General features: G+C 39.0%; 2 protein-coding genes across 4 annotated transcripts in view; both read left to right on the top strand.

Annotated features, from left to right (window-relative positions):
- trip11 (thyroid hormone receptor interactor 11) overlaps positions 1–5,061 on the top strand; it is a 20,579-nt gene extending 15,518 nt beyond the window's left edge. For all 3 annotated transcript variants that reach the window (XM_083539769.1, XM_083539771.1, XM_083539770.1), the window contains exons 18-22: positions 1–34; positions 162–276; positions 2,669–2,794; positions 3,432–3,570; positions 3,863–5,061. The exon at positions 1–34 is cut by the window's left edge and continues 48 nt beyond it. In XM_083539769.1, the coding sequence (XP_083395895.1) occupies positions 1–34; positions 162–276; positions 2,669–2,794; positions 3,432–3,570; positions 3,863–4,077 (629 nt within the window). In that variant the 3' untranslated portion in view covers positions 4,078–5,061. The remainder of the gene's footprint in view (positions 35–161; positions 277–2,668; positions 2,795–3,431; positions 3,571–3,862) is intronic.
- Positions 5,062–8,239: 3,178 nt separating this feature from the next.
- On the top strand, positions 8,240–18,567 carry fbln5 (fibulin 5). Its single transcript, XM_083540665.1, has 11 exons — positions 8,240–8,715; positions 8,964–9,018; positions 9,456–9,504; positions 9,737–10,024; positions 14,447–14,569; positions 14,969–15,085; positions 15,798–15,914; positions 16,206–16,328; positions 16,908–17,034; positions 17,127–17,322; positions 17,796–18,567. Exons 2-11 carry the CDS (start codon positions 8,965–8,967, stop codon positions 17,955–17,957), a joined length of 1,356 nt encoding a protein of 451 aa, XP_083396791.1. The 5' UTR covers positions 8,240–8,715; position 8,964; the 3' UTR covers positions 17,958–18,567.
- Positions 18,568–18,748: the final 181 nt, after the last annotated feature.

Genomic DNA, 18,748 nt, shown 5'->3' on the forward strand with positions numbered 1-18,748 from the left:
AACTTCTCAACAGCACTGAAGGCAAAGTGGACAAGTAAGCAAGCAAAGAAAGAAAGAAAAAACATGTGAAAAATCAGATCTCCCCAAAAACATAAATAAAATTCCTTCCATGACACGAATCCTGTTTATAAAGATGATGTCTGTTTTTCTCGCTTTCGCAGAGTGCTAATGAGGAATCTGTTTCTCGGTTATTTCCACACGCCGAGAAACAAACGCGCCGAGGTGCTGAGACTTATGGGTAATGTGGTTGGATTGGAACGGGACGAAGTCGACAAGGTGAGCGGACACGCCCTGTTTTTCTTGCTGTTCATCTTTTCACTCCCTTCCGCACTTCGTCTGCATTCCTTTCATTAATCTGTTTTTTTTTTTCCTTTTTTTTTCTTTACATTGGCTTATTTTTCATGCTTTCCCATCTCTCAGTCTAGCATACCGTCTGCTCTTTAGAATTTAATATTCAATCTTTCTTTATATCGTGATGTCGTAAAGTAGCTAATCTAATCAAATTTATTGAATTCTCTATCCTGATTGGTCAGATGGTGTTAAGTGTTTATAGCAACCGCTCATCGCAGGCATTTCTAAGGTGACCGAGAGCAGTGCAATATATTTTATCTTCTAGATATGATATTGAATACGTATTTGTAGCAATATGTCCTGGCTAGAGTCACTCACCGGTGGTGTTGCAGGACCCGCGTCTGACTCCGTGTTTGTTTTGGAATGCCCACTTTTCACAAGCCAATCAAATTCCAAAGAAAAATTGGAGAAATTCAAAGTCTTGAATTTTGCCCAAATATGCTCTGCTATAAGATCTTGCATGGGTTCTTTCCTCAGCAAGCCCACATTCCTCGGTGCTATGTTCATTTCTTTTCTACCAGTCACTCTTCATGTTCTCATCCATCTCCTGGTCTCCTTGGATTTGTTTGGCACTGCTTTTACACAGAGAACTTCTCTGGCTTTTCCTCCTTGAATACTCCGGGTTCGTGGGATATAAAAAAGGGTGGAGCTGATTGAAGAAGAAACGTATTACTTGGCAGTGCTGTGTGCTTTCACTGACCCCTTGTATTTTGTTCTCGGAGGGATATCGCCTTTAACAGCCTCACAAATGTTATTCGAGGAAGGCCAAAAGAATTTGAGTCTGAAATTCTCAGGGTTGCGATAAACGCTCTGGTGTGCAGGTGGCTAGTGGGGGAAGTCTTGAACGAGCTCTTCAGATACTATATATGCTGCATATATACATTGTTTGCAGGCATCTCATCTATGGTGTAGGGTCTTCAAAAACCAAGTGGCACCTTGAGGACCTGCTTTTAATTACATTCCTTATGTTTAAAAACACAGATACATGGCAAAGTGGTATTGTATGTGGTAGGTCAATGGTTCTGGGTTTCAAGCCCTGACTGCCACTCTTGGGGCCCTTGAACAAGGCCCTTAACTCTCTGTGCCCCAGCTCTGACTCCAGATTTCTAACATCACTGTAACGTGAAGAAATAATTCACTGTGCTATAATGTACATGTGACAAGTAAAAAGCACCTTTACAGTGGTGGCAAATAATTATTTGATCCCCTGCTGATTTTGTCAGTTTACCCCCTTACAAACAAATGAACAGTCTAAAATTGGTTTATTTTAAAAGAGGAAGAACGAATATAAAAAACCCCAGAAAAACTAAATTAATGTTATATATAAATTGATTTGTATTTGATCCCCTACCAACAAGCAAGAATTCTGACCACCACACACAAAAAATTGTTCTTTACCTTTAAGAATGCACTCCTCATTTCAACTCATTATATGTATAAAAGACACCCGTCAGAATCGACCTCTTCCACTCAAACCTCTCCACCACCATTGGCAAGACCAAAGAGCTGTCGAAAGACATCAGGACAAGATTGTAGACTTGCACAAGGCTGATTCCTCATGGGATCAGTAAAGTATATCTAAGTCGGATTTGGGTCAAGATCAAATACTTATTTCACTCAATCAAATACAAATTAATTTATAATCTTTAATTTTTTTTTTATTTATAAACCTACAATAACAATTCTAGTCTGTTAATTTCTTTGTAAGGTGGTCAACAGAGGATCAAATAATTATTTCCCCCACTGTATAAAGACAAGTAATGGCAACCGTAAGAACCAGGAGAGCTGGAAACTTCTGCTATAACTTCTAAAGCAACATGGCTGCTGTAAACGAGGAAGAGACTAGCACCAGTCTGAGAGAGGAGTAAAGAAAGGGGATAATGTTGATCAGATGCTCAACAAACGCATGTGCATTGTCCAGCTCTGCAGCTGTTTCAGCCAGCTGTGATCACTATGCACAATTATTCTTCTGATAAAGACTTTTTTTTTATATAAAACACCAAATGTCTCCAAGTTCATCCCTGTTTTTCATTTCTTGCCCCCCCTTTCTCTTTCTCTCCCCCTCCCTCTCCTGCCCCGTATCAGAATTTTTCCACTCTAAATGTCTGTGTTTTTGTCTGGAAAAATGTTCAGTGACCAGAAAAAAAAACCTCTTTCTCCTCCCCAGTGTTCTCGTTTACCCTTATTTTATTTTACTCATCCATCTCTATGACATCCACGATTATATAGAAAGTCCCTATACACTAAATCATGCAATTGTATGAGGAGTTGGGTAATGAGTTGATGACCCTTTGACATTCTGGCTCTTCCTGTTTAGATGTTGGAGGAGGAGGGGAGGAAGGGAGTCACAGGTTGGGTGTCGGGGTGGTTAGGAGGCAGCAGAGCGGTACAGAGCGTTCCCAACACACCCCAAAGACCCACCAGCACCCAAAACCTCAACGGAGTGAGTGTTTCTCTCTTTCACACATATACAAGTACAAAAGAAAGGAAAATATTCATCACATTATTGCATAGAATTTTGTTGAGCATTACCGTTGACATCTCCATACACTTATAATTAGTTCCACTCTTCAAGGAAGATGTTGCACTAGATTTTATTATGTGCTTGTGGACATTTGTTCGTCAGCCACAAGGGTGTTAGTAAAGTCAGATACTGATGTAGGTGATGTGAGGAGGCCTGGAGTGCAGTCAATGTTTACATTCATTCCAAAGGTGTTCAATAGGGCTGATATCAGAGCTCTATAGCAGGTTATTAAAGATCTTACCCTCCAAAGCATGTAAAGCAGATCTTCATGACGCTCGATTTGTGCACTGGGGCATTGGCATGCTGGAACAGGTTTGAGTTTCCAAGTTTAATTGAACGCAAAATTTTATTATACCGCATCCACAACTGCATGTGGTAACAGATTGGAGAGGAACCACACATGGCTAGAAAGGTCAGGTGTCCCAATACTTTTGTCCATATAGTGTACATCTAAAAACTCAAACAATTTCAATACATAGAGATGCAGCTACAGCACTGTGTGATGGAGACCAAGATTTCACACTCTCACACTCGTGTTCTACTGTGTGTCGTGCAGTCTTTCTCCGAGATGTTTGTGAAGTTCTTGGAAGTGGAGTCCACTCCAGCTTCCCCCGCTCCCAAACTGCCTGTTTACGACATTAAGCCTCTGAGTGTGCCCCCATTTGGCCGGAATGCTGCTGGAGCAACTGCAACAGGTACTATGATAATACACATTATGGAAATGGTTCCCGGATCGATATTTAATGGTTTATAGGGACACAGATTATTTTGTGGAGCTCTAACTTGCTTGTAGATTAGCTTACCTAAATATAAAGGGTATAACTAGTGATTTGACTTTTTTTTTTTTTTTTTTTCCTGCAAGTGTTAGGAAAGTTTGGGCAGATAGAAAGTAAAACGTGTTATTTTAATAAATAAAAATAGCTAAAACAGGAAAAAACACATTTTATCTAGCGCAAAGTGCTACTTTTTTTTTGTGTTATTATCCAGGCTCCTCGGTCAGTGGGAAGCGCAGCGCAGACTCAAACCCGTTCCTGGCCCCTCGCTCGGCCGCCGTTCCTCTGTTAACGTCGGGCAGCGGGGGAGCCGCGAGTGGGCACCTGCTCATGAAGCCCATCTCGGACGCCCTTCCTACGTTCTCGCCTGTTCCGGTGGCAACCGACGCCAGCGCTGGGGCGGTCCTTAAAGACCTGCTCAAACAGTGATTGTCCAACAACGCTGTCAATCAAAGCACTTTAGGAGACGCCTGGAGACGGGGCACTACAGCTGTTTCTCATTGATTCATTTAATAACTAGGAAACACCCAGAAATACAGATGCTAAAAAAATTCCGGTCTGCAGTGCTGAAATGATTATACAAGGTGCTTTCTGAACCATTGGCATGTTATTGAATCTTTCTGCAGCCTTTAATCAGAAGTGTCCTTTGGGGATTTGTTGTGAACAGCAGCATTTCTGCGTTCACTTTTTATTATAGAGAAGAGCGTTTGTCTGATGAGAGACAGCCAGTTGGCTCGCACATGCCTGTCGGATTTATTAAGACCTTTTCGCCGTCTGTAAAATCCATACAAATAGCGTTTTTTTATTTTTGTTTTTTTATTTATTTAAACCAAATACAATGCAAATTCGGCCCCCCCCCCATCTCGGTTACAGCAACGACTACCGTCCGATTACGGTCTGACAGTTAAATACTCTTATAATACTCTAACATTTGTGCTGTGTATATCTGCAGTATTATAAATATGTACTTAGAAATGTAAATCTGAAGCATTGCTGGAAAAGTTCACAAATCAAAGAGGCAAAAAGAGTGTGTACATATCGGTTTCTTATGGAAAAAAATGTTCTTGTGTAAATTTAGCTGTATATTATTACTGGCTAGCAGGGAACGGTTGGGAAGGTGTGTATTTTAATTTAACACCAAGAAATGCAAGAAATAAACTTCCACTTGTTTTTGCCCATGTTAAAAAAAAAAAAAAAACTTTTATGGAACCTGCAGTTTAGCAGGTATTTGCTGGAATACTTAGTGTCTTGGGATTAATTTGTGAGAGTGTGATTTATTAATTTAAGGGTTGTGCAGGTTTTAGTTTGGCATTTTTCTTTTCTTTTCTTTTCTTTTTTTTTTTTGAGGTTTCACATGAATCACACACAATATTTGTAATTGAATGCAGAAATAAAGATCTCTGCATATGCAAATGGGTGGAGAGTGTCAATTCCCACATTACAAGCACTATCTTAAACCCTGTTGGTGTTGCTTGCACTTATTTTCGTTTATTTGTGCACCCCTGCTCTTCTGTTAGGGCTTTACACTAGAATTGTCAGGATTTTATGTACATTCTGCTATGAGGGCATTAGTGTGGTCAGGTACTTGTATTGGGATGTTTAGGAGGCTCCAGCTCATTCGAAAGATGTTAATTGGAGTTGAGAAGGGCTGGGTTATGTGCAGGACACTTGTTTTTCCATTCAGACTTTGGAGTCTTCAGGGGCGTTGTCATCCTAAAAAAAAGCTTCGGGTCTTTTAGTTCCAGGGAAGGCAAAATTGTAATTCAAGCTCAAGCATTCTGTACAATCAGGGATGTGCACAGCAGTGGCCCAAAACCATAAAAGCAGCCTAAAGGGGGTGGGTGCTTGTTAATCCAAATTATGCATGTTTTTATAAATGAAGACTGCACAGTCAGTAATAATTTTAGACTTTATTGTAGATGTTTTGATAAACAATTTTTACAAATTACACCACAGAAACTATATACTGTTTTACATTTTGATGTTTACCTGTTCCTGTTCAATTGGGATTGAAATATCTTGCTAACTTCATCTGTTATAATTCACAATTACACATTATTTCTAAGAATGCGACTCGTTTGTACAAGTTATTGTCACTACATAAAAAAAATAAAATAAAAAAAAAGCTACCAAATCAGTGCATCAACCACTGACTGTAATGATGATTATGCATCTACCTGTTAATGCAAAGACCTTTGGGAACTATTGTTTGTACTCTCCAGAGTGTGGGCACACAGGTTGTGAGTGATGCTGAACACGGAGTGGATACGCAGAGCCAGTGGATCTTTACCGGAGCGATAACGGAACGTTTAACATGGGGTTGGGGGAGGGGTTGTGTGGTTGGCGATAGGGGCACCTCAGCCGATGAGAGCAGAGGGACAGTCGTTCTAGCCACCTTGCCACCAGTTTAGGGAAAAAACATGATAATGTTTCTTGGTGCACATACTTTAGACTATTGTTATAATTTCTAAATTAACAGCGCATTCAAATGGATTTGAACGACAAATGCTCAGCAGATTAATGTATATGCTGGGGGAAGTGGTAGCTCAGTGGTTAAGGCTCTGGGTTACTAACCAGAGGGTCATAGTTTCATGCCCCAGAATCGCCAAGCTGGGACTGATGGGCCCTTAAGCAAGGCCCTTATCTCTATGTGCTATAGGGGTGCTCTGACCCCAGCTTCCTGAATTTTACTTTGCTGTAATGTATATGTGACAAGTAAAAAGCACCATTAGTTTTTTTAATGCGTGGACTTGTTGATCTGATGAAGGAGTCTCCGGTGTCAGCACTTTGTAATAATTACACTTCACCCTGACATTCATTCATTTCCCAGAACAGCAGGTGACAGTATTTTTATTCCATATTTAACTTCTTACTACTTTTACATTTATGTCCTGACATCACCTGAATACTATATAAACCTTTAGCATCAAAGCACCTGAAGAATTTGATGATTTTTTTTTCTTCCCTCATTATAACCGAAATAATAAAAGACCAGTACAAAAATGGTAATCAAACATGTGTGATCCTTAAATCCTATCATGCCTAATCCCCATATTAACATTCTTGTACAGCTCCATACTCTCGTCTGTGATGGTATTGATGGGTATTCAGGACAGCCCTGTGATGTCTGAGACATTTTATCTGGCTATGAACACAACTCTTCCACCTGTTTCACTCTCACTCAGTGCTGACAAGCTTCTCAGGCAAATGTTCAGATTTTAATGCACAGTGTTTTATTGGCTTTAAGTGCACATCTGGTCTGTAAGGTTGCCAGATCCCATTGAGCACAGAATGAGTCAGTACTGCTGAGAAAACAAACGATGGCAGGTGGAAGTTTTGCATATCGTCACGTAAAAAACACAGAAATAAGGGTGTTTTCTTTTTTTCGGGAGGAAAAACCCGATTGTTCACTTTGGTTGTAAGAATGGTCAAAAATGTAATTCTTTTCTAGACCAGTATTCTGTCTCTTTTTAGTAAATCAGTTCATTTGACTCTTTGTGCATTAAGGATTTCTCATACATGCAGTCAAAATAACAAAATTAGACACACAATTAGATATCGTTAATGAATATAATGTATAATAATGATAAAGATATGTGAAATTAATATTAAGTGATTTATATTATACTAATAAACAATGACAAAATTATTAAAAGCCTTAAAAGTGATTTATCTGTTATTATCTTAAGTTTCATAAGAGACTCTGATTCAAAGCGTTGATTCTAAATGGCATAATTAAAATGTTACATCATTGACCTTTGTCTCTGGATGATTATGCCTGGCAGTATGAGATGTTTAAAGTCTGTCCTGAGCTTCTGGAACGAGACAAGAGCACATCTGCTCTGGGTACGAACCGTAACCGGAGCATGCAGCCTCGGTTCACTTCTGCTAAGCCGAACAAATGAATGCCTTTTCAGTGTGACATCTTTATCTTTAATAGCAGCAGAACAGAACTTAAAGAATGTAGGGAGTTTAAAAAAAAGACGGAACGATTTCATAGCTGCTATAATGTAAGTGAGAACAGGAACTAACTTGTTTCAACTAAATTCAAATGGGTGAAAAGTATAATGGCTTGTTCTGTGATAATAAATGAAATTGTAACTGTTAGCAACCTGCTGTTGTATAATAGAAATAAAACATTATCTGTTATGTTTAATTTTTTTTATTTCTAAATACCTGTATTTTTTAAGATGTACCCCCAGCTTCAGTGTCACAGTTTTTTTTACTGTGCTGCCCAGCCTTTGAAGAGGAGGGGCGGTCTGTGTTTGATAGAAGCCAGCTGGAAGGTAAATCTGGGCCAAACACCATTACAAGATGTACTCCATGCAAGTGTTTATATATTCATATTTACATACAGTACATACGTAAACAGACATTCAAGTTTCCTCAAAAGGCCCTTTTAGACATGTGGAGGTGCGTGGGTCTTTTATTTAATGTTAAATGGGTTTAATCAAGAACATTTAGGAAGAACAAACCCAACATGCTTCAGACGTTCTGCACATCGATCCTCAGTGTTGCAGCCATTGAAGATCCCGGCACAGTTTTCGATCTGATTTGTTCCTGCAAAAGTGGCCGTGTTTTACAAAGAGTCGTGCAACTTTTGGGACTATTGGTCAAACTCCAAGAAAAATAAAGCGGCACAATAGTCATAGCTTGGTGTCGTTCCTGAGAGTAATATTTTCAACATTTTTGTTTGGGTATTTCTTGTTCAGTTGTCTTATTTATTTTTATGTCACTGGTAGGAGGATTCTGCAGGATCCTCCTCTTTACTACTGCCTGCGGTGAGCGTAAGCGAAACCAGGTGCTGGAATTTGGCGCATTTTGCGCACTCAGGCCCAACAGCATTAAAACTGAGCGCAGTGTGTGTGTGTGTGTGTGTGTGTGTGTGTGTGTGTGCGCGTGTGAGAGTGTGTGGGAGAGGGAAAGAGAGAGAGAGGAAAGAGAGGTCCTCACTTTTCCCCTGCTGGGAGCACAGTGCTGTCTGTCCGTGGTGAGTGGGGACCAACCACACTGACACTAACACACTTATTCAGAGGACGTGGCTGGGAGCTCCAACACAACCGAGAGGTTAGATAGCAGAATTATTTAATTTGATCCCCTGCATGTGTTTTAGTTACTTTTATTTTTCTAAATGAGTTTTGTATCGACTTTATGCTAAACATTGCACTTTTTGCTTTGTTTTCCACTATTACTTTGTGCATTGCGGATTTTTACAGTTTGTCTGTACTTTTTAATGTTTCATTATCTGTTATTTTTAAATGATTATAAAAGCTTATGTCTATGTTGTGTTTTTTTTTTTTTTTTTTTTTATACAGAATGTTGACAGCTTTGGTATTTTTGCTCTGCTGCTTCCAGTCTGGGAAGAGTCAGGTAAAGCCTTCTCTATTTCCTCTGTTTGCTTTGCCTGAAAACTATCCTTTAACCACACAGCCAAATTTTGGGAGTTTCTGAACTGCTTTGTGGATTGTTTCTGGACTAAATCTTGTAAGTCTTGGCGCTTTCTGCCGATTTCAAAATTCCAAATTCCTTTGACTTTGTCTCACTTGCTTGGATTTGACTCAGCAGTCTTTCCCGAAGCAGCCATATGCATAATGCTCATCATTTAATTTTTTTTTTTTTTTTAATCACCACTGTGGTCCAGTCCTGTCAAAGCAGACTCTAACTGAGATAAACAAGTTGTTTAGGTCAAGATGTTTACACTCATGGGATAAATAATTAAAAGAAACACCCATGACAAATTTTGCGATTTCAAGCTCTGTAAAATATTTGCACAACTGTGGTTGACTCATGTTGTTTGCTGTCTACAGAGGTGCACCGAGGGGTTCATGTACGACATTCGCTCCAGGCAATGCATTGGTTAGTAGGTGAAAGATCTTTCCTTGGAGTCCCCCCTCCGAGCTGCATGTATTTTATATGCTATGTGTCATAATGTTCTTCTATTCCAAACTACTCTGATGTTTCAGCCTGGTAAGGCGTGCTGGTTCAGGGAAAACTTGAAGAATAAAGGGGCAACCAGGACAAGAAGATGTTTAATTAATGCCATTCATTTAAGCAGGTAGCTTATATGATGTTTGCGTTATGTTTTCAGACGTGGACGAGTGCCGCACATTGCCTGGTGCATGCCGTGGTGACATGCGGTGTGTAAATCAGAACGGAGGTTACCTTTGCATCCCCCAGAATCTTTACTCACAGCCGTATGCCAGAGCTGAGACTGAGCCACTTTACCCTGACACCTCAGTGGGGTTTCCTGAGCAATATCCTCCTCCTATTGGGACTGGCACTGAGTCCATTCCTGGTCCAAGTTATCCCATAGTGGGCCGTTCATCTGCCCCCTGCATCCTTGGCTATGCCCTCGGAGAGGATGGCACCTGTGTTGGTAAGTAGGCCTTTCTTTTGTCTTTTGAATCGATTTTAAGATTTCTAAGATCAGGGTTTGCACAACAAAGTCTCCTGTGTTGAAATAAGAGTGTTAAATAAGTTATTTTAGTTATTGTATTATTCCTGCATTGGAATAATACAGCGTTGACTCACATGATCCACATTTGCTGACTTGTGACCTGTTGCTATAGAAAGGTTAGCATATTAGAGTTAGTGTTGTAAGAGCTGCTGTTATACAAAATTAATCTTCTGACCAATCAGAAAACAGCTGTGCTATAAATAGTGTAAATAAGGAAACCCTATTCTGGTTTTATTGTGGGATTCTGAATTAGTACCACATCTCTGTAGCTTGATCAAACAGCAGTGTCTTTTGATCCTGCTCAGAAACATACTTACTTTGCTTTGTCTGTATCTGTGTGAATTGATGCGGTTGTGTCTGATCCTTCTTTACTCTGCATTTTGATAAAGCCGTGCTGCAGTAATTGCAAATGAGTGAGTATTTGGGAATGTGGTTTTGACGTCTCTCTGGGTTGGATCAGGCCACGCTGCGGTGTTTATTCAGTTCTTGCACCGTTTTAGTGGTTTGGGTGTCTCTCTGGATCGCAGACAGAACGGGTGTGATGAAATGCTGGCCTGTAATTTACTCATATCTGTGGCTCTGTGCTGAGACAAGCTTTTAACTTAAAGACTTTAGCAGAGATTGAATTCCACAGAACTCTCTGGAAGGCTGATCTATATCTATAACTAAAAGCCCCATATCAGTTTGCAGTTTGAAATGAGGACCTGTCGTGATGCGAGAGGGGCTATTTACAAAGTAATTACATGTTCCCTTATGGCTAATGTTTTTTGTTTTTTTTCCTTCACTCTGTGGGAGATTTAAAGTGTTATTTTATGACCTGGTATTTCAATAGACCCCCTTTGCTAATCTCACAGCTCAATACACACAGTTAGGGAATAAAAATAAAAGGGTTTAATCTCCCAAACTTCTAAGGTGTATTTTTGCCTCATGTCTGACGATTACTTTGGATAGTCTCAAATGTGTTTTCAATTTGTCTGCTTTAGTCCTTTAGGGTCACTTTTAGCCGCAAAGATAAAAAAAAAAAAAAAACCTGCATTCCCATGAAATCACTGTAATCAGTGGAAAAAGCCACCAGATATTTCGAACTTATCGAGTTTTGACACAGATAATCACCTCTTTGGGGCATTATGAAAATCTCAACCATGATAGGAGGATATTTAGGCCCTGTTTGGTATGCTTTAAAAGATCCCACACAGCTTCTGGGTGCGTCTGCCAGCGATGAGGTCACACAATGTTGAATGAGAGTTCCCATTGGCAGAAGTTGTGCAGTAATAGAAGAAATGGATTTAGAAACGTGGTTTTGGTCCAAAAATGTGCCCCGGTTAGTGTCAAGCTTGACCTCATTTATCTAACAATCATGGCCTTGTATGTACTGTAGGTGTGTATAAATGAAATGCAAAAAAACGGGGAAAACCATTAAGCTTCTTATAACTGCTTAACATTTTGTGGTAAACAGAAATAAAAGAACAAATCATGCAACTTTTGTAAATGTTAAATGCAACAGAGATATCAAGAAGTGACAATGAGCAAAATCACTAGCTACACATACATTGTGTTTCACAATGACAAAGACAATGAAAACGAGGCAAAACTATGAGAAATGTCAACATTTATTTCAATATATTTTGTTAATCTATACAAAAGCCTCCATCTGAGTAGACTTACACTAAATTTGTACCTAGCATCAACCGCTAACCACATGGTCCATGGGTTTTGCCAGATTGTGAAACATTAACATAGTGTATACACTGACATTGCAAATCTGGCCCTAAAGTAGTGAATGCCACAAAAGTGTGTTTTTGCTGCATGTTCTCAAAAGCTGAACTAATCATAGCAAGAGCCTGTCTTTACTTAATTCTTCCTCACATTTGTTAATTTGTTAATAATGAGGTGTGAGAGGAGCGCAGTAGGTCATTTCACATTTAATAAGCTACATTAACATTCATGTTAAGTCCATGTGTCATGATGGTGTTATTGTAATGTTTGTGATTTTGTATGTAGTGTTTCTTAATGATGCAGACATCACTCATTCATGATTCCTACCATTTCATTTCATCCAAAGTATGTTTCTCCTGTTTCTCCTGTTTTCGTTTCATTTATAACCAGTTTGTCAGTTTGTAACTGGATTCTCTCATTTGGCAATTTGCATGAGCTCATTAGGATTTTTTCCAAACCCACTTACCAGTTAAAAATAATACAACTAAGAGCTTGTAAATCATGGCAACTTAGTGCTTCTAAGATTTGGCTTCACCATGTCAGGTTTTCTTCCTTTCCATCTTTGTCTTTATTTTAATGACTATGAAAATTGTAGATTCACACTGAAGGCATCAAAACTATGAATTAACACATGTGGAATTATATATGGAATTATATACATAACAAAAAAGTGTGAAACAACTAAAAAATATCATATTGTAGGTTCTTCAAAGTAGCCACATTTAGCTTTGATTACTGCTTTGCACACTCTTGGCATTCTCTTGATGAGCTTCAAGAGGTAGTCACCTGAAATGGTCTTCCAAGTCTTGAAGGAGTTCCCCAAGAGATGCTTGGCACTTGTTGGCCCTTTTGCCTTCACTCTGCGGTCCAGCTCACCCCTAAACCATCTCGATTGGGTTCAGGTCCGGTGACTGTGGAGGCCAGGTCATCTGGCGCAGCACCCCATCACTCTCCTTCTTGGTCAAATAGCCCATGATGCCTTCAGTGTGACTCTACAATTTTCATAGTCATAAAAATAAAGATATATATATACTGTATTTCTATAGTCACTAGATTCTCTTTCAACAAGCACCACCACCAATATTCTCTTTATCCTTTTTTCCACTTATCTTACTTTATAAACAGTACTTTCATATTTAGATTGGTTTTTCGGGGACCATGTGCTGTCAGATTCTTGTTATGTTCGCCTCATTGATGAATACACTAGACCCATTTAATCGTGTGTTAACGCTTATCTAAGCGCTGCACAATGACTCCTGCTGTCTATATTATGTCCTATTAAAACTGTATAGTCTAGCTTGAGTATACTTTGGAAACGTGTTGCTTGACTAAGCAGACCCTTATAATAGAAAAAACTATAAAGATTGCTGTATTGTCAAAGAAATTCTGTTCATTCTTCCTTTACACACTAATCTTTTTTTTTTTTTACATCTTAATCTAAGCAAAAAAAAAAACATGTCTTGGGAAAAATATGATTTTAGTCTCTGGCATGAATATGTTTGCTCATGTTGCCATAAATAGTAATGCACTGAACCATAGATTAAAGCCACTGACTATACATTCCACTATGACTTATTTTAGGTCTAGACTAGGTCCTAATCTGTGTGCACAAAATTGGCCCATATTCCCTTATCTGACCCCCTCTGCACCCAACCCCCCACCCCCCATGTCCGCTAGACTTCCCACTTTGTCAGAATGTCTTTGTTCATATAAGTACACAATAAATGGACATCTTCTTTTTCATCCTTTCTATGGGACACATGCAGCCCACATGCTGAGCCCAGCATCTTCTAACTCTGTCTTGCTCTTAAGTGCAAGCAGGTGCTGGAACTCAGTCTGATGTCCTGGCATCGGAACCAGGTCTCTCGAACCCGTCCGTTATCAACCACCACCAGTGCCTGAACAAACATCAGAAACAATTTCACCCCTTCTTTAGATTTCTTTTTTTAAAAGAAGTGACTTCACTGTCTGAGAACCAAATATGTAGTTTCAGGTTGTTTCAGGGGTTTGTAATGCCCACATAAGGACATATATGAGAGTGTGTAGACTCCGATTTCAGTTTGTGGAGCTTATAAATACCAGCTGCGTGTGTTTAAGATATATTAATTTGTGGGGAATTGGGGTATAGACATAAAGAGGGATGTGGCCTCTGTGTTGGTACAATAGGTCTCGGAACATTCATGTACATACCCATTCTTTTTCACTGTGACTTTTAAAATAAAGGATTTCACAAACTTTTAGCTGCCAAAGACATTAACTGTTAAAGTCTATTGCAAAATGTACATTTAAATTTTGAGGATAATCCAACTATTGATGCCGTAGTGCTTTTAAATCCTGAACAGAATACGTTATTAGAGTTTTTGATGTCTGAATTAAACTCGTTCATTTCAAATAACCAGTCAAATACACTAATAACTATAAAGCTGTTTTGATTTCTTCTATTGTAATAAAATCAAACTAAATAAACCCTGGCTGTGCTTCACAGAAACCTGGGGGTTCTTGGAGCTCACTTAGACATGTCCATCTTCCTATGTATAATTCTTTTCTAGCCATTACAGTAGCGATGCCAAGTAAATTATCAACATGTCAAGGATATACACTGAAGCTCTTTTTGTTTCTTTTCAGACATTGATGAGTGTGAAGCACAGTCCCATCAATGTAATCCCACACAGGTGTGTATAAACACAATGGGGGGTTACTCCTGCTCCTGCACCGAGGGTTATTGGCTGGTGGCTGGACAGTGCCAGGGTAAGTGCATGAACCTGGAGAGTCAACTTTTACCAGATCATTGTGGAGGTTATTTCTATTTCTGCATCATTTTCTATGAAGGATGTGTGCACTGAAAGAAAAAAAAAAAAAAAAAACTCTAAATGGACTTTGCTCTGTGGATTAGTGCCCAGATTTCTGTTTGTTTGAAGTCTCATACTTCATCTGGTGAACATTTTCACCACGCAGCACAAAACTAAACAAATAAAGATTTCCTAACAAACTAAACAAAGGAAATAGCAGTTTCCTAGAAAAAAGTATTTCATAACAAACCATTTTATAGTTTTATTAACTCTAGCACTGCCTTAATGCTACAGTATATGACATCACCTCTGTATTTCACGTGTCTGAATTCTCGGCTTCCTCCTACCAAAACTTCAGATATTGATGAATGCCGCTACGGTTACTGCCAGCAGCTCTGTGCTAATTTGCCAGGCTCTTATTCCTGCTCCTGCAACCCGGGATTCAACCTAAATTCTGACAGCAGAACCTGTGAAGGTAGATGCACTGTCTTCTTCCTCTCGCAAATGGTCTTTTCCATTGCATTTTTTGGGGGTATTTTTGTACTTAGATAATGCTACACCCACACTTAACTCTAATCCTCTTCATCCCCTTCATTAAGATCCTTCAAGATCATCCATTTCCATACTACTCTGTCCTCTACATCTGCCTTTTCTAAATCTCTAGTCTAAACACCAATAACCTTTAACTAGGACATCAAACTTAATAGACTCAAGATTAACATTAGGAGCCTTACCTTTTACTTCATTAACCTTAATGTTTACCTCAGTAACCTTATTTTTACTTTAGTGAAATTAACCTTTATCTCAGTAATTCTAACCCCTCTCTTATTAGCATTAACCAATACCTCTATAACCCTAATTTTACTTTAGTAATTCCAACCTATGTAAGAAACATTTACTTTTACATCAGTAACCTACACCTTTACCTCAATAACTCTTACTTTTACCTCAGTAACCTTTACTTCAATAAATGTAACCTTAACATTAGTAATGTAACTGCTCCATAAGCCTAAACTTGACCTCAGTAAATGAAAACTTCAGTAACATTAACCTGTATGTCAGTAACTCGCCTTAACTCCTATATTCATTATAATAGTAAAATGTTTTGCCAAATAAAAATGATTCTGATTTGACCTAAAATTGAAACTTTTTAAACTCATCATGATTATCAAAATTTGTGTCTGCAGATATAGACGAGTGTAGGACTGAACCCTGCACTCACGGATGTCTGAACTCATACGGCTCATTCATGTGCAACTGTGACGAAGGCTTCGAGCTCGGCTCTGACGGAACTACCTGCATCGGTGAACAGAGGAGGAAGCGGTGAAAAGCAGGGCAAAGGAAGCAAAAGGAAAAAGAGGAGAATTAATAAATAATAGCAGGAAAGATGAGAGATAATAAATAAATAGATGGGAAATAATTAATGAAAGATTCGAAAGTGACAGGGCAGAAGCATGGTGAGAGATCTTAGAAAGGAAAGAGAGTTAGAGAAGGAAAGCAACTGAGTAGATTAATTGTTACAATGTGTGTGTTTGTGTGTAATTGTGTGTGTTTGTGCGAATGGGTTTCTGATGCTTTCTCCTCTATTTTTTCAGATGTGGATGAATGCAGTTTCTCAGACTTCCTATGCCAGCACACATGTGTAAACACTCCTGGCTCGTTCGCGTGCACTTGTCCGCCTGGTTACTACGTCTTTGAGGATGGCCGGAGCTGCGAAGGTAAGGGATATCACTGTTATTTTACATCATGAATCAACTAAAGCTGCTGAATAAACAAATACGAATGTAAATCTTGATATTGCATTGAAGTATTGATTATAATTTTCTTAACATTTGTTTCATTAGATTGCCATACAAAGTCAAATAATTAATTGAGTCGACATGCTTTAAAAATGTCACGTGATCAGAATATAAATACACAAAAAGTGTGTTAGAGAACTATGAAGTGACATTAAGTCTCTGAATAAATTTTTTTTTAAATATTTGCCACAATGCCACTGTGTAGCAAAACATAGATAACACTCAACATGACGCTGTGACCACCATGCTTTACTTGTGGGTGGCGTTTTGGGGTGATGAGCAGACTAGTTTATTAGAACAGGAGGTGAACTCATATCTGTTCACAAATTATTTCAGTATTTGTTGTTTGTATTCATATTTAATCGATGATTTTGATGCTGATACTGATCATCATGATGATACTGATATTGATGATGATGACGACGATGATGATGATAAACTATGATCAGTGTTGTCCTTGCTGACCCCTGACTAACTGTTGTGTGTTTGATTTTAAAGACCTCAATGAATGTGAGTCTGGTAACAACACGTGTACAACAGCACAAGTGTGTTTCAATTTCCAGGGAGGGTACACATGCCTGGACCCCCTCGTATGTGAACCGCCATACATAGAGCTCAGTGACAAGTGAGTCACGCAGTCTTTAAATTCACTACATATACATCACATTGGCCCTGTTCAAATAAAATAATCACTTCATGTCTGTCTGTCTCTCTCAGTCAGTGTATGTGTTCGGCGGAGAACCCAGCGTGCCGAGACAGGCCTTTTACTATCCTATACCGCCACATGGACCTGTCCTCTGGACGCAGTGTCCCTGCTGATATTTTTCAAATGCAGGCTACTACACGCTACCCTGGGGCTTTTTACATCTTCCAGATCAAATCTGGCAATGAGGGTCGGGAGTTTTACATGCGGGTGAGTGGAAATGGGGGTATGCTGAGGAAATATGAGGAAAGAGAATATTTACGATGAGTATTAGGTTCTAAAAATCCTTTTTTGTAAGATATATTCACCTTAGCCAAGCATTTAATATTTATTAAGAAATCTTCTCCTGATTTAATAAACAATGCAATCTTATGGATTTGAGATGTTTGTGAAAATGTGCTTTCAAAATAGTGTCTTAGTACAATAACGAAGTACAGTTACTCAGGTGTTTTACACTCCTAAATACAGTATGATATAATTCCATATACGTCTCTGGTACTGAGGTCCATAGTGCTGGTTTTGTGACTCTTGTGTGGCCAGTAGAGGGCGCTCTGAGCTTGTTTGAGTAATAGCACAGCTTTTCTTCTTACAGGTTTGTGTGTACCAGTGGTATAGGTCACATTTTATCAACAGCACCAGGCAATAATTTTTACACGTGTGCTGTTTCTCTTCCATTTCAACAGCAAACCAGCAATGTCAGTGCTACGCTGGTCCTGGCTCGTCCCATCAGAGGGCCGAGGACAGTTGTCCTGGACCTGGAAATGGTTACGGTCAACAATGTCATCAACTTCCGTGGCAGTTCCATTATCCGGCTCACAATATTTGTCTCTGAACATCCTTTCTGAGACTCTTCACATGACTTCTGATCTTTCCTCTGTTCCATCATGGACTTCCTGTGCCCACATTATCCATCAGGCAGCTGTGTTTGTTCATGTCGGCTCGGTAATGTTTTGCTCGTTTTTTTTTTTTTTTGTTACTGTTTTGCCATCATGAACATCCTTTTAGATCATTTTTGAAATCTGTAATAGGACTGATATTTCGCACCAAAGAAGTGTTTTATAAATTCTGCATCTTGTTATAGGAATTAAAAACGGCTGCCCCTGTTTTGTTTACTTTCACTCTCACACATCCAGTCAGAACAATATTTATGGCTTTTTCCTTCGTTTTTTGGGTCTTTCTTTTTCTTTAGGGATCATTTCCAGAAATAACACAAACGGGTTAAACTGTTCCCATCTTCTTAAACAGTTCTCCTTCCTTTTCTGCAACAGCAGCTGTCTCTGAATCATAAAAACTGTGAAAGCAAATACATGAAACTTTCAAAACGTTTGTGTGTATTTCCTCTCTCTGTCATGCCATGTGTCCTCTGGATTATCTGTTGTCTTTTGGTGTTTTTTTTTTATTTGTATAAAATGAGAGCCTGGTCAGGTGAATAAAAATAAACATGATGACCTGAAACCATGTGGGATTTTATGTGATCCAATCAGACTTTATGTATTTCAGAATCCTGAAATCAGACCCTGATCTGTAGCTGATAAGACATATGCCTTGGCACACATTGTCCACTCTCATGTGCTCAGTAGAAGAAAAGGTTTGGGTACATTACTTTAGGGAGGGTCCCCTTCTACTGCCTCTTACA

Source organism: Silurus aristotelis (genome assembly GCF_946808225.1).
Source record: "Silurus aristotelis genome assembly, chromosome: 4".
Lineage (NCBI taxonomy): Eukaryota > Metazoa > Chordata > Actinopteri > Siluriformes > Siluridae > Silurus > Silurus aristotelis.